At 47.5% G+C, this 18,925-nt stretch overlaps 1 protein-coding gene across 2 annotated transcripts in view; it reads left to right on the top strand.

The window, feature by feature from the left end:
• Nucleotides 1–777: 777 nt before the first annotated feature.
• The window catches only part of STAB1 (stabilin 1), a 41,961-nt gene continuing 23,813 nt past the window's right edge, over nt 778–18,925 (top strand). Inside the window, exons 1-21 of one of the 2 annotated variants that reach the window (XM_072347486.1) lie at nt 778–831; nt 1,853–2,007; nt 6,100–6,236; nt 6,950–7,065; nt 7,606–7,691; nt 8,682–8,751; nt 9,447–9,542; nt 9,848–9,964; nt 10,437–10,633; nt 10,806–10,939; nt 11,748–11,875; nt 12,446–12,537; nt 12,880–13,002; nt 14,470–14,616; nt 15,022–15,084; nt 15,283–15,396; nt 15,787–15,840; nt 16,422–16,502; nt 16,746–16,904; nt 17,348–17,410; nt 17,875–17,976. In XM_072347486.1, coding sequence (XP_072203587.1) covers nt 1,927–2,007; nt 6,100–6,236; nt 6,950–7,065; nt 7,606–7,691; nt 8,682–8,751; nt 9,447–9,542; nt 9,848–9,964; nt 10,437–10,633; nt 10,806–10,939; nt 11,748–11,875; nt 12,446–12,537; nt 12,880–13,002; nt 14,470–14,616; nt 15,022–15,084; nt 15,283–15,396; nt 15,787–15,840; nt 16,422–16,502; nt 16,746–16,904; nt 17,348–17,410; nt 17,875–17,976 — 2,160 coding nt within the window. In that variant the 5' untranslated portion in view covers nt 778–831; nt 1,853–1,926. Of the gene's footprint in view, nt 832–1,667; nt 2,008–6,099; nt 6,237–6,949; nt 7,066–7,605; nt 7,692–8,681; nt 8,752–9,446; nt 9,543–9,847; nt 9,965–10,436; nt 10,634–10,805; nt 10,940–11,747; nt 11,876–12,445; nt 12,538–12,879; nt 13,003–14,469; nt 14,617–15,021; nt 15,085–15,282; nt 15,397–15,786; nt 15,841–16,421; nt 16,503–16,745; nt 16,905–17,347; nt 17,411–17,874; nt 17,977–18,925 lie in introns of those variants that run through there. The other variant, XM_072347485.1, reaches the window with a different exon arrangement.

The raw sequence follows: 18,925 nt of genomic DNA, 5'->3' as shown, positions 1-18,925 counted from the left end.
GTATGCTATTTGATTCAAACAGGGATTCCACCAAGCTTCCCCTTCCTTTTCATTAGATACAGCAATGATAGGCAGCAGTGGAAAGCCTTTGGAACAGTCTTTGTGTGTCTTTTTACTGCTGAAAAGCATTTTTCTTTGGACAAAGCACATTCAGACAGGCTGGAGGTTTGGTAAAAAGGAAGCGCGTGCCTCTATGTGTGCTTCAAGATAAGCTGTCTGTACCATGTCAGCCTGTGTCTCTGTGGGTGCCCAGTGCTTGCAATGCACCTCCTGCGTCACAGGCAGCTCTCCAAGCACCACCGTGGAGCAGTGAGTTCCCTGCAGGCTGCCTGCTTCAGCTGCACGTGCCTAACAGGTACATGGGGTGGAGGAACAGCCTCCTTGCTCAGAGCACATGGCCAGCACGGGGCTGTGCCCATAAATCCACACAGCGCCGCACAGCTTCCATCTGGTGCTCCCCCTCTACAGGGATATCTCCGCTGATGGCTGGACTGGCTGCTCCTGCAGGTCTTTTCCAACCTTGGGGATTCTACAAACTGCCCCTTTTCAATGCTGATATCCCAGCAGAACCGGTGTGCATTGCGTTGCCTCCTCATGTCACGGCTCCATGGGGTACAAAGCATTTTGTGGGCACCTGGCCTTGCCCAGAGCAGTGTTGTGCTGGGCTGTCCTCCTATGGGACAAGTGGGCTGAGCCATCAGGCTGGGCCGTGGGCTGGTACATCTGCCTCGTCTGCTTCCTGCTGGCTCAGGCTATAGAACCTGCTTTCTCCTCATCGTGTCGGCTGCTCTGTAGGATGGGGGAAGAGGTGACAGCCAAGTGACAGCACTAGTAAGTACAGCAGCTCTTACAGCCTTTCTGTCTTAGCATGCATGTCTGTGTCTGCAAAGGGAACGAGAAAATATGAATGTTCTCAATGTAAATGCAGGAGTCGCTTCCCATCCTGGATTCATTCTGCACTTTCCTGTACTATTCGTGGCTCAAAACCAAAGGATTCCTCATTGCTCGGGGGGATTTGCTACGGGAGAAGCAATCCTAAGGCTGCTCCATACAGTGGGAAACAAAGGCCACATAAAATCAGTTTTCAGTCAGCAGTTGTGATATTCAAAAGGAGGAATTCCTTTTTTCGCTCTTTGTCAGGCAGCTCCTCAGGTAGTGTGTGTTTTTTAAACCACCTGTAGGAATTTCCATCTCCCAGGTGCTCTGGGGAGCAATTTGGGTGCATCGAGGTGTCCGCAGAGACTGGGGGGTCGTATATTCTGCCACTGCTCACAGAGCGCCTACGAAATGCGGTGTTGGTCTCGATGAGCAACTGAAATGCTTTAAATGAGCACCACCCGCTGCCCAAAGCTCTGGTTGGGATGTGCTCCTATTACTGCTCTGAAGGGCACCTCACACCTGCGTCGCTTCGTTCCTGCACACACTGGGGTAGGCAGTCGCTGGCTGCACTGCTGGGCAGGTTCTGGGCGAGCTGATCTGGCTGGTAAAATGAAATCAATGCACCTCCATGTGAATCCGAATCTGCCCTTTGGATTTGCCTTCAGCAGAGCACACAGTTAACCTCTTTTCATTCCAATTAGCTGAAAACTAAGGATTTCCTTCCTTCTGTTTTGAACTGATATGTAAGAGGAAATCCGTCGTCGTTCCTGTTTTGAGTAAAGCTTTGAGTGAGGAGCTCTGCTTGTGCGCTTAGAAAGAGAACAGAAAGAAAGAAAAAGGCAGCACTGATTGAGGGGTGGCGGCAGAAGGACTCGATCCACGTTCGAAGGCTGTGCAGCCAAGGAGCGCCGTGCAAGAATGGTCTCACGCTGCTCACTGCTGACCTGTGCTTTGTCTTGGATCTGATTCCCAGCAGGAGGTTTTATCCTACAGAAACTGCAGCCTCTTCCAGCACTGCTCTGTGGGAAGGGTCCTGCCTGCAGGAGAATGGAAATGCGTCCTCCTGGGCTGCTGTTTTTCTTCTTAGCAGCGTGCTGCACTCCCACGGCCGACTGCGAGACCCTCAAGGTAAGTGTGCCAGCTGTAGCTGAAATGCTCCTCAAACAGCCCTTCACGTACATAGGTTTGTGTGTTATGGAACTGTCTTCTCCAACCTCTGTTTTTCACGTGCCTTTTGCTGGGTGCAGAATAGCAAGCAGAACGGACCTTCAGCCCATGAAATGCATTCTTTGCTCTGGGGTGGACGCGGGTGTCGCCTAAAGGGCAGAGCCACATTTGAGGCTGAAGCCGGTTGCTTGAATTTTTGATCAGGTTCAGTTTGTGCTTATGGTCAGCACTGAACGCAATAGATAGCGGTGATAGAAAATCATTGGGGATCTCTCAGCACAGGTCCCTGCGTGTCCCTGGAGGGTTTTCTAAAACGCTTCCAAAAATCTCATGAGCTGTTGATGCACAGCAGGGAGAATCCATCAGTTTCAGGTACATTTCCTCGCACTTCCCCAGGGAGGAATACCACAGACCTTCAATGGGAAGATTTCCTTCAATTCTTTTACCTCCACTCCTGTGTTTAGCACTTAGCAGAGTGTAGGATGCCTTTCTGTGTCTACCGTCTCGGTTCTGCAGCGTGTGATCCCCTTTCTGTTGGCTAGAATTCACTCTGATGTTGTATTTGTGCCACCTGCTGCTCTGACCCTTGTCTTTTCTGCTGTTGAAGGAATGAACTGCCCTACAAAGTCTGAAGCTGTGTGAAGGCATTTGGAAATCCTCTTCCTTGGGCATCTGAGCTGTGGGAGGATTCCCTTGTGTTGAATGGCAGAGAGTTCTGAGGGGGGTGGGCAGATGTGCAAAGATGATTCTGAGCCTGGGAGACATAACCTGAGGAAGGTCAGAGTGCTGGAAAGATTCTTCAGTGTCAGAAATTTAGGTAGAAGCTTCTGTTTATTTATATGGCATGTTCATAGGCTATACAAGGCTAATTTGAGGGCTGTACATGGCTAATAAGCATTTAAATAAGGTAAGAACCTTGGGAACCTTTTGGACTTGCAGGATAGTTATGGTGACTTGAGCAGAAGTATGGTTTGAAGAAGTGACTCTACTGGAGCTCTCTGTTGGCCTGGCAGCATCATTTCCAGGCAGGTTGCAGTGTTCCCATGCTGTGCATGCAGAGTGGGGCTCCTTCAGCTGCTGCCAGCAGAAATGTTGGTCTCTTCATTTGAGACGTCGCTGGTTTCTGTCATCCCTGAGGTGTCCGCCTGGGTGTGAAGCAGTAAAATGTGGGTAATGAGTGATCACACAGAGAGCGGTGGAACGTTTATAGTCGCCTCTTGGGCAGATGATTTGCTGTAGGAAAAAATGACCTTTTGGATTCCTTTTCCCTTCTTCTGGAGGGAGGGAAGAAACGCCCGAAAAGCTGTCATGGGAAGTAAGGAAAAACAAGGGTCTGCTGGAGTCGTCTCAGATCACTTAGGATGGCCACTGAATGTGGCTGTGACAGAAGTGCTGAGGTGCCACCAGAAGCTTCCATTGCTTGGCAGGAGCTTGGAAGGGGCCATAGAGAGAGAGAAGAGAGTTTGTGGCAGCTGGTTTCCAGTGATGTTATCTCAGGGCTCTGATTTGGTGGCTCAGATCTGTCAGCTTGGTTTGGGTTTTGGTGCAGAAGGTGCAGCAGGTGTGAGAACGAGCAGAGTTTCACTGCTGGGAGGTCAGTGCAGGTGATACTGGAGGAAGAACGGAAGGAGCAGGGCAGGGAGAGGAGGTTCTTTGTCTTAAATGTCTCTGAGCTGTGCTGCTCATCTCATGCTGAGAAGCATCTTTCTTGGGAAAATGCAAAGTGTTGTTATGTGCAAGAGCTGCTGGTCTGCTTGGCTGAAGTGTTCCTGAGAACTTCTTGTATGACTGCAGTGACTCAAATGTCTGCAGCTTTGTTTTGTAAAGGGCAAAAGCACTGGAAACTTGGTGATTCATTAGATAATGGCTGTTTCCAGAACTGGCTCCCAGGATTGTTGGAGCCCAACACTGAAGTCCAAATATGTTTTTCTTTCTTCCCTGGAGTTTTGTCCTGCAGAAGGATTTGAGTTATGATTTGGGAGGATGTGATAAAACAAGAAAATGAAGGGAATAAAGCTAGCCTTTCCTGTCTGTTTGCTTTGCACCCAAACCAACGTGCAGTTCAGGCTCACAGCATCTGAAGGGAGCAGTGCCTGCTCTCACCTCCCCCCCTTCCCCTGTCACAGCCACCAGGGACCTCACGGGTCCTCTGTGCCATGGGCAGCCGTGCTGTGATGCAGAGGCAGACGTCCCCTCCCGCTGCTTCATCCCCAGCGTTTCCAGCCTTAGGTGGAGTGGTCCCAGATAAGGCCAGAGGAGCAGCGTGGCTTTTTTCCACCAGGCTGTGCCCCAGCAGCGCCCTGTGACTCCAGCTGTGGCCTCCATCTCGTCCTCTTCAAAGCCTGAGCATCCAAACCATTGCTTTCACGTCCCTCGATTCTCTCTTCTGCTTTCCAAGCAAACAAATCACTCCAGAAAACGGCAACTTCATCACTTCTGTCACTCAAAGAAGAAGAGACTTTTTTTTTTCCATGCTGCTATTTTCTTCCTCTTTCCCCCTACTGGATGCTGCTGACATGAGCACATCTCCTTCCAAAAAGGGGAAGGTCTTACTGGAAAGCTGCCTGAGCTTCCCTGAGTGTCCTAGGAATTCAGGGTGGGGGGATTCCACGGCAACTGCCTTGTCTTAGAGGATTTGTTTCCTTCTGAAAATGAACTGCAAACACTTACAGGTGCCATCGGGGAGGAAGTGCTCCTCTCACAACATCCTTCTCTGTTTAGCAATGGAGTGCCCAATGGTGGGCAGAAGAAAAACTGAATAACGTGTAGCAAAAAACGCACGTAGAGTTGGTGAAGCTTTGGGTCACAGGGCAGGGGGAGATGTATCGGGAGGATCTCAGACTGTTTTCAAGCTAATTACAAAGCAGGGAAGGGAGTCCTTCTGAAGGAGGTGGATATCAAAGTGCCCCAGATGCACAACTAGGAATGAACATCCACGTGAGGGACCATCACAAGCACAAGAGCTGGTTGGTTTGTTGGAAGCATCTTTGCGTGGGTGGCTGCAGGTAACTCCAGGAAGGCAGGAAGAGGTCAGCAGCTCCAGGCAGAGGGAATGTGTGTGAGTCAGGGAACTGTTCTGTGCTGCTGTCCCTGCGGAGCTGGGACCACGGGGTTATCTCTCAGGAGGTTTTCCTGACAGGGTCTGCTGGCTGTCATCTGGGAGGGCCTTCCTGGGCTGCTGATAAGGTGGGAATGGGAAGCTGTGGACTTCCTCCTTTGTCCCGAGGCAAACATCTGCACTTGGGCTTACTCGGGTTCAAAGGAAGCAGAGCTGGGCTGAGGTTGCTGGTGGGAATCCAAAGCAGGGTGTTCTGGGCAACAGGAGAGCTGCTGCACTGACGGTGTTGTTCAGGATTGGCTTCATAAAAGTAGCCCAGGTAGTGATCTCCAGAATCTGATCGAATGCTTTTATTTCTCGAAAATGCGGTGCCTGTAGAGGTACATTGCAGGAGATCGGTGGGTTTTTTCCGACCTCTGGGGACACACAGAACTCCTGCCTCCCAGCTTTTCCCTGCCATCATCAGCGGTGAACATTTTCTCTTTTTAGAATGAGCAAAGAGGTCTCCTGTGCAGTCGCTTTGCTCAAGTTGTTTAGGGATACAAGGAGAGTCATCTGTGAGCTCCAGTGACAAGCTGGCATGCAATGATGCCTGCTCTCTCTGAGGCTGTATCTTCCTCATCTGCTCTGGCTGCATTTCTTTTGGAGAGGCAGAGCTGGAGGGTACAAGGGTATGGAAAAGCCCTGAGAGGATGCCTGAGCCCCAAAGAAGAAGTAGTTCTGCTTAGGTGGAGGTACTTGTGCTGAATTTATCACCAGCCATATTTATTATCCAGGTCTCCTCCCTGATCTTCTTGCCTTTATGAGGTCCTTCCCACAGGCTCAAAGCATCACAAACCATCCCTCTGCTCACTGCCCTCCCCATTGGTGGTTGCAGAAAGGATGCAATGCTGACTAAGATACTAATAGTTGGCAAAATGCAAACTGCCCAGTTTCAAACTTATTCCATTTTTGTTCTGCTTTTTTTTTTTCTTTTTTTCTTTCTTTCTTTTAAGTTAAAATCAATGAAATGCAACGTCAAGATGACATTTACCTCAAGCACAGCGTGTACATCTTGTGCTGTGGTGCCAAGGATGTCCTGTCCCAAGGGCTGGGTGAGGGCCACCCAAGGACTCGGAGTGAGGGGCTGCAGGTAAGAAGTCACAGTTTTGTTTTATTACCTCTGCTATGCACTGTACGGTGAAGGAAAACTGAACTTATCCATAAGTTTCTAGACAATGAGACACTATAGATTGTTTGCACATCTATTCAGTAGTGAATGCAATGCAATATATAGCTCCATTGTCCACTGTTCTCTGCGATTCACTGTTCTGTAGAAACACTTTAAAATTAACTGTAGCAGTTGTGCAGTAGCTTCAGACTTATAAAGGAGTCAGACCGAATCCAAAGTCAGTTTCCAAGTTCCTTTTGGGGAAGGATGTTGTGCCAACAATAAAACAAAGTGTGAGAATAACCCGAGTGCAGGCAGCTTTTCTGAGTGTTATTGGTTGTGGCGGGGGGGCTCATTTTAGCTGTAGACTCTAAGGTCACTCTGGAGAGCCTTGCTCTGTCTCTGTGCCATCGAACCATTCAGCATCTGCAGTTTCTGTCTGGATGCCCTCAGACTGCCTTGTCCCGTCTCACACCCATCCCTGGCAGAACTCTTACAGCCAGTCTTCGGAGTCCAAGTCAGCAGGCATCCCTAGGGAAGGTGTAACCGGAGGGGAAGTTCCGTCTGCGTGTTCTGGGGCAGGGAAAAGTTCTCTTCCGTTCAGAGCTGAGCGCACAGCAGCGTGCTTGCTTAGAAACCTGCAACTAGTGTGTGGGGTGTTCGTGTGGTAATCACCTTGGATTGCTCTTTTTAAGGTACACCGTCAAGTTAGGAGAAAACACCCTCTCCCAGCCGGGGTGTTATCACATCTGTAAGAGGGAAATTGAGGAGAAAAAGTGCTGCCCAGGATTCTGGGGCACAGAGTGTTACGGTAAGTTCTTTGTTGGCAATACTTCCAGCTGCTCAGTAAGTCAAAAAGAGTTTCAACAGGAGGCATTAAATATGCCTCGAGTTGGTTAGTTCTCATGATTCCTGCTCCTGCTTTCTAAGCACTCACGTGGTCTCCGTTATCTGTCTAGGAGGTTTAAAAGACAATGCTGAAGCAATTTCTTTGCTTCACGTGGATTGCATCCGCTTACATTTAGCACGTAACATAACCCCTTTTGTTGGAACTTCCTTTTGTCTCTTCTTTAAAAAGAATGCTTTGGAAAGGGATGTTTTTGTTCCTCTTTAAGAAAGTTTCCAAAGGAAGAGGAAGGAAGATGCTTCTCTCTGGTGTCCCTCTGGTCTGGAGTTCTTGTGCCATATGTGCATTAGTCCAGCCCAAGGTGCAAATAGCCCTTAGAGGACTTTGCTGGTTAAGAAGCCATTGTGCTTTGGCACAGCTGCAACGCCCAGGGGCAGAAGGGATCAAACCAGGGATGCAGTTTAGGTTTTTCAATCTAACCTTATCTGTCCTCTTGCCCGCTAGAATGTCCTGGAGGCTCTGAAAATCCCTGCAGTAGTCACGGGGTGTGCTTGGATGGTATACAGAGAAATGGAACCTGCATCTGCAAGGTCAGTGAATGGGCTGTTCTGAGGGGGTCTGTCCCATTTGAGGGAGCGGAGTGCTGTCTGTGCTGCAGCCTGTGCTGAAGGCCAGCCTTCTGCTGGGAGGGTTGGTCGCAGATTCTTTTATTCCAGCATCAGTGTCTGTGGAGGAGCAGCGTGCTCTGCAGCAGCACTAGGTGCTGTTGGTGAGGTTATGGCATTTGGAGGGATCTCTAGGAAGAAATTAAGAAAGAACTGTATGAATTTAACCCTCTGATCTGTTGCAATAATCAGTGTCTGCTTGTGGCTGCACGAAGCCCTGAAATCCTCTTGATGAGCCACACAGTAACCAGAGCTGGGAGATACGCTTCCCAAGGATGTGCTGCTCCTCGGCCAGCAGTTCCTCCCCCTCTCTGGATAATCAAGAAAGACTAAAAGGAAAGGGCTGGTTGTGGGGGTTTTTCCATTTTTTCCCCATTACGGTTCTAGTCTTCATACAGCAGAATCATGAACAACTGCTGTACACGTGAACGATATAAAGCAGCGTTTCTAAAGTGGACAGACTTGAAACTTCCCCCTTTTTGCAGCACCCTTAATTAATGGCACTGTGAAAGGACAAGCAAAAATCCTTCCTCTTAAGCCCTACTTTGAGGTTGGACTTTATATCAATTCAAATACATAGTTAAGGTCCTCAGGCCCTATGAAATCAATGCGTAATGTCCCATGAGCGTCAGTGAATTCCTTTTCCATAGGGATATCACACACCCGCTGATATGTTCTTGTCTGTGACCCGGAGATTCTTTCCTCGGAGCCCATCTGAGTTCTGCTGGCATTTTGCACACCCTGTGGGTGTGGGTTTACCCCTCTGTGTGGGGCTGGTGGCAACCACTCCGGCACTGCAGGGCTTTGGCTGCCAGAGGATAGCAGAAATGCGGAGATACTTTGAGCTACGGCAATGTTTGCAGCAATGCAGTGGTGTAGAAAAATAACATATGACACATTATGGGCCCCTTCTAGGAGCAGTACAGTGGTTTTGCCTGCCAGGACTGTCGAGATGGAAACCGTTTTGGCCCGGACTGCCAGTCAGGTAAGGAGGACTGAAACCTCCACAGAAACACCTGAGAGCAAGTAAAGGGGAAGCTGGGTGAGGGAGGGTGCTGGCAGGGAGGAGGGGATGCCGGCTGGCAGTGTTGAATAGCAGGTGTCCTGGCGTTTTGTCTTTCTGCCCTTCATGCTGTCCTATTACATAAATGATTCTCAGCGTTCCATTCAAATCAGTCCATTCTTCCTATTGGAAAGCCTCTCTCCCATTACCAGGACTATCCCAGTTTCCCCACATGCCACGTGCCCTGGAGCAACCCAGGCTCCTTTCCCAGCTGTTCTCAAATTCCAGTCACTGCTCCAATTGCCTCTCCATTCATATTGCTGCCCCTACAAATAAATACAGACAGTACTGCTACTCGCATGCATCATTTTGAACCAATTTATGATCAGGGCAGCCTTCCATCTCCTGTTTCCCTTGTATCCACACAGATGACATGGGTGTGATCCCAGTGCTTGCACTCACAGAGTGTCCCCAGTGCTTGGATCTCACATACAGTAGATCTTCTTAACACTGCCTCCTTTCACACTGGCATGGCATCACTTCTGAAGTGAGCTATACTTGCAGTGGATAAGTGGTGGGACATCAGGGTGCCAATTTCCAGGGCAGATAGGCAATGTGAGCCTGGAGCCCTTCGTGCTGCCTTGAAGCTGAAGGCCAGGTTTTATTTGGACTTTCAGTGTGTGACTGTGTGCACGGGGAATGCAACAGCGAGGTCGCTGGGAACAGAAGCTGCACTTGCTATGGAGGCTACACCGGCCCCAGGTGTGACCAAGGTAAATGCACCGTGAGCTGAAGAGGGGCTGTTAGAGGTAACTGTGAGACGGGCCTGGATGCACGTGTCCCAGAAGGAGAGGGGGTTTCTATGGAAACTTGGTATGTCACCCCTTCCCTCCAAGCCCTGTGGGACCCCACTGCCCGAGCTGCAAGTCTGTCACTGCTTATAGCCCCTGGTTTTCATGCCAGCTTGGGCCTGTGGAAGCCACGTTTGCCTTTGTTTCCATGCATTTTGTAAGGTAAGTTGTGTCTTCCAGCAGTGCCCTGCTTGCTCCAAGGGAAACTCTTTGCTGTGTGATTCCAGAGATCCCCCTCTGCAGAGATGTGAGGTGTGAGGCCAACAGTGAATGCGTGGTCAAGGACGGGACTGCGATGTGTAACTGCAAGCTGGGCTACAGGAAAAGTGGCAGCGTTTGTGTAGGTGAGAGACATAGTAGGTCCTCTGCCTCCTTCTCTGGCACCTCTGGGTGATCACCATGAATACAACGGCTACTGCAGAAGTGTAATAGCCTGGAGCAATCCTGTAGGAGCAATAGCTCTCTTTTCACCGGCTTTTTGCAGTTCTTGCTGACCAAACTCCGCTTTCAGACACCCTCAGACATGATGAAAATTCAGGAGTAAATCCAGGCATCTTCCTTCTGTCACTCGTATTTATTTAGTTGTGTGTGGAACGAAGAATGTGCCATCCAAATTCCTCAAATTAGGAAAACAAACAAACCCACCCAAACTGCCATCTGAAGCTATTTTATTTTCATGGGAAACTGTAGAACCTTAATCACATAAATTCCTTATCCTCCATTCCCTCCAGCTTCTGGCATTCCACCAAGTTTCAATAGGTTCTATATTGAAAACAGAAATGTAGATGCTCTCTCACACCTCTCGTCTCTTTTCAGCTCAGGATCCCTGCACCTCTTCTCCATGCTCCCCCTTTGCTGTGTGCAAGTTTCTTGGACCGAGAAAGTATGAGTGTACGTGCAAAGAAGGATATCAAGGAGATGGGAGGGTTTGCCAGCCCATAAACCCCTGTGTTGACAACAATGGAGGCTGCCCAGAAAACACAACGAATTGTGTTTACAAAGGTCCAGGAGAGGTAAGGGTGGTAACAGTGTGGGAGCTCTCCCAATGATCTCCCCACTGTGTGAGCTCAGATCTGCTCTCCTCCCCTTCCATGCTGCAGTCAGACCACTTTTTTGGTGGCACAGTCTGTAGGGTGAGATACCACGATCTGTAATCTCTGTAATCAGTTCTTTGTCTTCTGTTAGGCGTCTTGTGTTTGCAAGCCTGGCATGATGGCACGGCCTCCTTCACTGGAATGTTCTTCGTTTGCCAATGGCTGCCAGACGTATTTTTGTGATTTCTCCTCCAAGTGTGAACTCAATTCCCATGGAAATCCCAGGTACGCCAGTTCCACGATTGCTTTTAAAGCTCGTTCTGCAGCTAGAATGGAAATCAAGTGCAGATTAGCTACATTTTAAAGAAACAGAGATTGAAATGAGAAGCAAGAAGTGGAGCTGCAGAATGACAGAAGAGAGGGAAGAAACACCAGATCTCATTTAATACTCCCACAGCCAGAGAGCAGAGCTGGTGCTTGAAAAAACCCAAGCAGGGAATAACGTCAGTTACTGGCCAGGGATCTCCAGTAGTCTCTGAGCAATGACCTTCTGGGGCGTGAATCAGGACGGAGGTTTCCACGTGTAGATAAACTTTTCTGCTGAAGTCATTAGAGCGTTTAAGGCCTTCCTGAATTCCAGAGCAACCTGAAGCCAAGCGGTGTGCTGGGGCCAGTATTTCTCACTGAAGCTCAGGGGTCATGTAAGAGCTGTTCACAAGATTTTCACTTAGATTTGTGGGCAGCACGTTTTCAGATGCTGTAGTGACTGACACTGGATTAATAACAGGTTAGAAAGGCATTAATAAATACATAGTGGCTATCTGTACCCAAAACACTGAAGCAGGCTGCTCTTATGTTGATTGTATCTGAGAAAGCATCTTCATCTTTGGTTAGGGGCAGAGGTCGCTGCGCTCCAGAGGCATGCATCTTATTTTGCATCCTTTGGATGAGGCAGCAATTACTAAGCTCTGAAGTACACCTTTTAGCAGCAATTACTCTTCCAGATGCAGATGCTGCTGTTGTCCTACTCACATTTGTCCAAAGTGGTGTGAGAACTTCATAATGTTTAGTTACCTTTCCTTCTTGACTCCAGCTGCGTGTGTAAAGAAGGGGAGATTGGAGATGGGAGAAGCTGCTACAAAGACCTCATGAGTGAGATAAACAAGCATAATTCTCGTGGAACGTTCAGTAGGAAATTAAATGTCGCCAGGAAGATGTTTGGTAAGTGCCTTTTGAATTTGGTTGGGGAATTAAGCCAAGGGGGGCAAAGCGTGTCAGCAAGAGGCTGAAAGCCTCTCATCACAATACAGCTTTGACAGTGCGTGCCCACAGCCTGCACAATTAAACGCACCACGTCTGAGAACTCACATTACCAGCACTGGCTTCTGAACGGAGGAGGCAGCTGCAAAGAATGCAGTGGATGTGTTGGTTATTTGACAGCCCTGGTGAAAAAGGCACCGCATCCACAGAAGGAAAACTTGCTGTGGGGTGTGAGCCAAGCCTGATTCCCTCAAACCACCACCCAGCCTCCACCTGCACTGCTCTGCAGGCTCAGCGGTCCCTGTTATATACGAGTGCTGCCAACACTCATTTCTGAGTGTGTTTTCCACAGCAATCTGCAATATGGGCAGCTGCACTATGAGCTCTGGCTCCTAACTCCAGCACAGCGGGACCTGATACCAAATGACCTTTGTTGATAGGGACTTTGTTGCTGAGCCACTGATAACAGTGTGCAGATGGACAATTGTGGGTCACTTCCAAGTAACTTTGCTGTGTTATCACTCTTTACAGCTTCTGGTTGTTCAGTGTTGCTGACCAAATACGGGCCTTTCACTGTCTTCGTACCTTCCCTTCTTCCAATTAATGATAAAATGGAATTAAACGTAAGTTTGCTTGCTTTTAGCAAAGGTTTGGCACCTTAAGATTTCTTTCTGCCCGAGTTCTGCAGCCTGTAAAAACTGGTGACAAATGGGACAGTATTAAGAGGAGCACTCCCTTGTGAGGGCCACTTGTTGCCTTGTTAGCTGCAGTCTCACAGAGGATGTCACATCCCTGGCATTACTTTGAAAACCACAGTGCTTCTCCACTGAAGCAAAATGAAGAGAGAAGCTCAACATTATCTGCAAAGCTTTTTTTGTTATAGCAATGTTAGAGCTCTTTAATTAAACGGAGTTTTTGGAAGAGCATGTCATTTCTGTTCTCTGTGTGCTCCCTACTCCCCACAGGGTACTACTGCTGCGGATCTGTGCAGGATGCACGTTGTTCCCGGCCTGCATTTGATAGAAGACATGGTTAAAGCCAAGACTATGTGGACCTTGTCAGGACATCGGCTGACATTCAGTAACCAGGTAAAGAACTCCTGAACTGAAGTCCAGCACTGCAGTTTTCATGTAGGACTGACTGGAGTTTGGGCACATCATTTCCTCAGTGTGCTTTCTTAGCAAGAAAACAGTTTTTCTGTGTTCATCACGCCTGTGAACACAACAGTGTTTCATTTCCACTCCTCACAGGAAATAATGAGGTTTTAAGAGATGGAGGTGTCATGGATTTCTTAGGTTATAATCTCCTTATCAGGGCAAAACTCTTCTTCTCTACAGCTCTACGTCTAGTCAAAAATTAATAGTCACTTCTTTGTTCCTTTGCTCTGACTCCTAAACCTGGGAAAGATGCTTCCACAGTCTGCATATGCATTCTGGAGAAGAAAGCTTTTCCCTGCAACGTTACCAGCTGAATATTCTGCAGCAAAGTCACCCTTTGGGCTGAATGCTTCTCCTTGGAGCTCATGTTCCCAGACACAGCTACATGCTGAGTCTCTCCTCTTCCAGTTACCCTAATGGTTCCTTTTCTCCTTTTCAACTGACTCATGTTTTCCAGCACCCACTGTTCTCTCTCCATCCTGCACGTTTCTGGTATGCTCACTCACAGCTGGCCAAGGGAGAACTGGACATTTCCTCTCTGAGGTTCCAACCTTGGCCTTGAGGTCTGGGTTGTACTGCATGCACCCTGCCTGCACCAAAAGTACAAAGTGCTATTTGGAGCTGGGGCATCTGAAGGGACTTATCAATGGGCCTTACACATTTCTTTCCTGTTTGTTTACTCAGGAGTCTTTGATCTGGGAAGCCTTTGTTTCAGACGGACTTCCCAGAGATGTGAGCTGAAGTGCAGGGCAGGGAGGAGCAGTTCAGGGAGAAGAGAAGCTGTGCATGCCTGTACACAGGCTATGGCTGCAGCACCTGCACCTTGGGGCTCACTTCAAAGGTGCACCTCTCATGTACCTCTGTACACCCACCTTCAGTGCATGATTGTGTACAGTTTGGAAGGACAAATGCGCACCTTATAATTTGGAGAGCCTGGCTGGGCTTTGTTATGGAACACACTGTTGCTTTAGGAGCTGATAAAAGCTTCAGTCAGAGCCGTAGTTTCAGGACTGCTGCCCAATGCTGTGCTTTGGTGCCCAGGAGGCAGCTTGTCTTTCTGCTAGTGCTTGGCAGCTCAGTGCAGCAGGTCTGATCGAGGCACCCTGCCACGTTCCACAGCTGGGAACAAGCGTTCAAGCTCACACAAACCTAAATCTGGAGATGACTGTCCCAGATTAGGTCTCCTTTCTCTGATAAGGTTTCAGAATGCTCCAGGATGGACGTACTGCCCACAGTCATGTAGGGGTGAGATGTTTGTTCTGCACTGAGGGCATCCTTTACATTTACTTTTTCCAGAGTAAACCCAGTTGTGTCTTCACCTCGCTAACCCAATGGTTATGTAGATCTGTTGTGATCCCACGAATGTATACATGAAAATAACCTTGTGGTGTTACCCAGGCATACACCAAATCATTTCGGTACCAAGATGCGCCAGGGGAACTGTACAATGTTCTGCAGCCGGATCTCCCAGCAGCCAATGGTATTATACATATTGTTGACACCCTAAGGAAAAAAAGTAATGCTGACAACATTGGAAACCCCCAGGTATGCAGGCATTTCTACTTCTGTTTTATGGCATGGTAGAATAAATACTTAAAAAATATCCATTTCCATGGTTGAGATCCTTAAATCTGCAAGGCATTTTTTAAAGAAAAAGGTTATTTGTTTTGCTTTCAGCTCCAGATAAACATACCTTTAAAAGTAGCTAACAACACTGCACAAGGCAGATCCAGTCCTTGCAGTGATGCTTTCACAGTGCTTAGATAAGCAGAGTTCTTATTTCATGAGTAAGGTCTCTCATTTCATAGCAAATAAGTGCATTAATATTTCCTGCTGGGAGGACATTATCATTTTCTGCATACCTCAGGACATACAGTGATTGCCATGCCTTTGAAAGAGCATACACACTGTAATAAGAATGTTTTTCTTTCTCTTTGTATCTTCTCGCAGAAAACCATTGGGGAGATCCTTGCTTCCATGGAGATCTTCAGCCGATTTGAAACTATCCTGGAGGTAAGCGTGTTCTGTGTCAGCCCCAGCCTGTTTCTATGGCATTTACATCTGCTAGATGACAAGCCTTGCCACTTGTCCCTACTAGCTTTTCAATCTCTACACCTGGTGGGTTGCTTAGAGTTTCCTCTCCCTTTCTGATGAATCTCCCTTGCTAACTCATGCTGTGTCCATTGATGAAACCTTTTACTGTTTTTGCAGAACTGTGGCCTGCCAGCAATACTGGACGGGCCAGGCCCCTTTACTGTGTTTGTACCCAGCAATGATGGTGTGGATAAGTTAAGAGACGGAAGGCTCATTTATCTGTTCACAGAGGTGAGGGCTCATAATCCTCTAACACATCTTGAACTAGATGTATTGCAGTGGGCTATGCTGGCGTAGCTTGCGCAAGGTGTCTGGTCACTGCTGCAAGTTGTCTTTCCTGGAGCTGGTTAACCCATGTCTCTCTTTCTGCAAGGCTTTGGTAGACAACTGAATGCTGGTGGAACCTGCAATGAGATTTAGCCAGATTGTTTAATGAATTGAGGGTTTGGGTTTTCATCCCCCCTTTGTGTAGGGGAACAAGAAGGAATTTATTTTCCAAGTGAAGCTGCTGCTGTAGTACGTTGGCATTGTCAGTTATTTGTTAAAAGAAAATGAGATTGCCTCATCTCACTCCTGAGCATTGAAGGGCTGCCCAGTTATTATTCTCTCCTCTTTCCATAGGGCATAAATAAGCTCCAGGAACTCGTGAAGCACCATATCTACGCTTCAGCAGCGGTAAGGCAGGCAGCAAAGCGCTGTTTTTCTTGCAGTTGACGACAACAACTTGGCAACGAGCTGAACTACTTATTTTGATCACTTTTTGGACACAAAAGTAGTGATTATGGTAGTTCTTAGAATTTCTGTCAGATCCTTACGTTCCAGTTTCTCTGTGCAGTAGCTGCAGTTTACATTTCCTCTGCCTTTAGAAATAAGCTTTTTTATTAGAACAGAATGAAGTATCTACTATGCTTCTGGCTAAGCTTTACTTGTTTATTCATTATGTCCTGGAAAGTGCCCTGTACCACCTATATCAACTGGAGACACTATTAATAGAAACTTGATTTCAGATGTGCTGGACACAAGGAATGAAAACCAAGGCCACCACTGTGGTTTTTGTATTGCAAATGATTCATACCAAGTCCTGGATTTCCCTTTGAGCAATTGTGCATTTGAGATACTTCATTAAATGGAAACTGTAAAGTCTGAGTCCCCTTTAGAAGTATTTGCAAGTGGAGAAAATTGTGAAAGAACCCTGTAGGCTGTACTAAAATGGCTCTGCTTATTCGTGATGCTGTCCCTCCACGGCGTTTTTTCAGGTAACTGTGGAGAAACTGATAGTGATGCCACACATCATTACTATGGCTAACCAGATATTATCTATCAACATCAGCGCTGATGTAAGTATGGACAAAACGCACTCAGCAAAACCTCCTGGTCTCAGAAAAAAGTCTGGATAAGGTTTTAAATAGTGATTTTTCAGCCTATCTCCATTTCCTCCTGTCCTTTAAAAATAGACTTAAATGGGGCCACTGAATTATTTTTCCTTCTTGTCCAACTTGTGTGCGGTTGCATTTGATGTTGCGTATTATTTCTTTCCTGCATTGATCTTGTGCAGATAAGTTATTTGTGTTGCCACATAGGGAAGAATTCTAATGGATGACTCAGAGATCCCCCTAAACATGAGAAACATCGTGGCATCAAATGGTATTATTCATACAGTGGACGGCATCTTCATCCCTCCTTCAATAATTCCCATTTTGCCTCACAGATGCAATGAAGAACAACACAAAATTGTGACCGTAAGTCAACTTGGCCCGTTCTCATCTTAGCCATAAATTACATCTGGGCAATGGCGCTTTGTCCTGCTTTGTTGGCAATTGGCTGTTTTCTTTTAGTCTTCCTTTCCTTAGTCTCTTCCTACCTTTGCTTCAGATAGATGTTTCCTTTTCATAAGGCCTTGCATTCTCTTCTTCACACCAGAGTTACTAATTCAGCTGAGAATGCTGAAAGACTCACAGGATGGAGACAGAGTCTATCCTGAAGTCAGATGCAAACATCTCGTAACTATAGATTTAAGCAATAAACTTACCCTGTTTCAGAGTGTGGAAACTCCCTCCTAAGAATGCTTCTGGCACATGTGATGTTTTGGATGCACAGTGGGAATAGTAGCTCAGTGTCATTCTTGGCATGGGGAAGAGATTCATTGGGAAGATGAAGGTTTCTGCTCTTGTTTTCTTAACAGGGCTCTTGTGTGGATTGTGAGGCCCTCAACAGCAGTGTTTGCCCACCCGGCAGCAGAGAAATGGTGATTATTTCTGGGTATTTCTGTCATTTCTTCCTCGCGTGGTGACATACAAGCACGTTGTGATAGATGCTTGCAAACTCAAGGCACTTTCAAACACATGCAGTGTGTTTCCTCATTTCCACAACCTTTCTTATCCTCTATTTCTGCCCCACTTCCTCCCCTCTCTTTCTCCCCCAGTCCCTCCCCCCCACCCCCCCACCCCCCCACCCCCCGTCCCTTTCCCCCTGCTTGTGCCCCCTCCTTTATCACAGATACTATTGTTAGAACAAAAGGGCAGTGAGAGGAAGCCCTCACTGCCTCCTTCGGAACTGGGCGTGCTGTGCTGGGATGGTGTTCACCTTGGCTCCTTTGTGAACTTCCTGAGCTCAGGGTCAGATGCAGTTGCTCACTGCAGCAAGAAGAGCAGAGGGGAAGGTTACTGAGCAGATATAACCAGGCAGCGCTGACTTGATTTGTTTCTACAGGAACTAACACCATTCCCAAAAGAATGTGTCTATGTCCATGATCCACAAGGACTGAATGTCTTGAAGAGGGGATGTGCCCGGTACTGCAATCAGACCATCGTGGTGAGTGTGATGGAAGGCTGTACCCCTTTGAAAGGAGCTTAGCTTTGCTTTGCCTGATCCACAGAGAAGATGTCCATCTCCTTGAGTTGAGCCAGGGTGGGGTGGGAGCCAAGGGAAGGCTGTCCCATGCGAAGGTCTGTCCCCAGGCCCAGCAGGTGGTCTGGCTGCACACCCTGCTTTGGAAGGTGAGGAGCAGAACACAGCACTAGTCTGCTATGAATGTCAGAAAACAGCTCAGTTCAGCTCCAGTACATTAAATAAATATGACAGAGCACACCACTTTCAACCAGCCAAGCTAGAAGGAGCCACAGGACAAACGATGCAGTGTTCTCTGCATGCCCTGTTTTAACCATGTCTCCCAGAGGAAGCAGAGCACAGTGAAAGTGCCATAAGCTGTGAAGTGATTGCATCCTGTTTACAAAGCACTGTCAGATGCATCAGAAAAGTGGCTCTTGTAGAGTTTACAGACCTCATATTTGATGGCAGCTCTCAAGCTGTCCCAGTGCCAACTGCACAGAACGATTTGCGGGTGTCTCATTAAACTGCGGACGGATGTTTGTCTTGGGATTCCTCTTTTGCTGGTCATTGTGACAAGGTTTGCAATCCAGGACTGCTACCTCCCTCCAAAAGAAGTACTGAGTGATGATAAACAAGGAGCAAGTGGGACAATATTATTGGTGAAGTAAAGAGAAAGGTGGGCATAAAAAAGCCATAAAAAATAAAACAAACCCAAACAGAAAGTACTGGTTTATTGTGAAAAGAATCAGCTGCGATCAGAAAGAGATGTGTCTTTGGAAAACACTTTCAGAATTAAAGCTAAATTCAATGTTTGGACATGATGATCTTAAAAGTCTTGTACGGTTCTAATTATGGGTGTTCTTAGAAACATGGATAACAAATGAGACAGCCTATTTCAATATAGCCCATGATCACAAGAAGGAGGACCTGG

This window comes from Excalfactoria chinensis, chromosome 12 (genome assembly GCF_039878825.1).
Source record: "Excalfactoria chinensis isolate bCotChi1 chromosome 12, bCotChi1.hap2, whole genome shotgun sequence".
NCBI classification, from domain to species: Eukaryota; Metazoa; Chordata; class Aves; order Galliformes; family Phasianidae; genus Excalfactoria; species Excalfactoria chinensis.
This window is presented reverse-complemented; position numbering and strand designations above follow the sequence as displayed.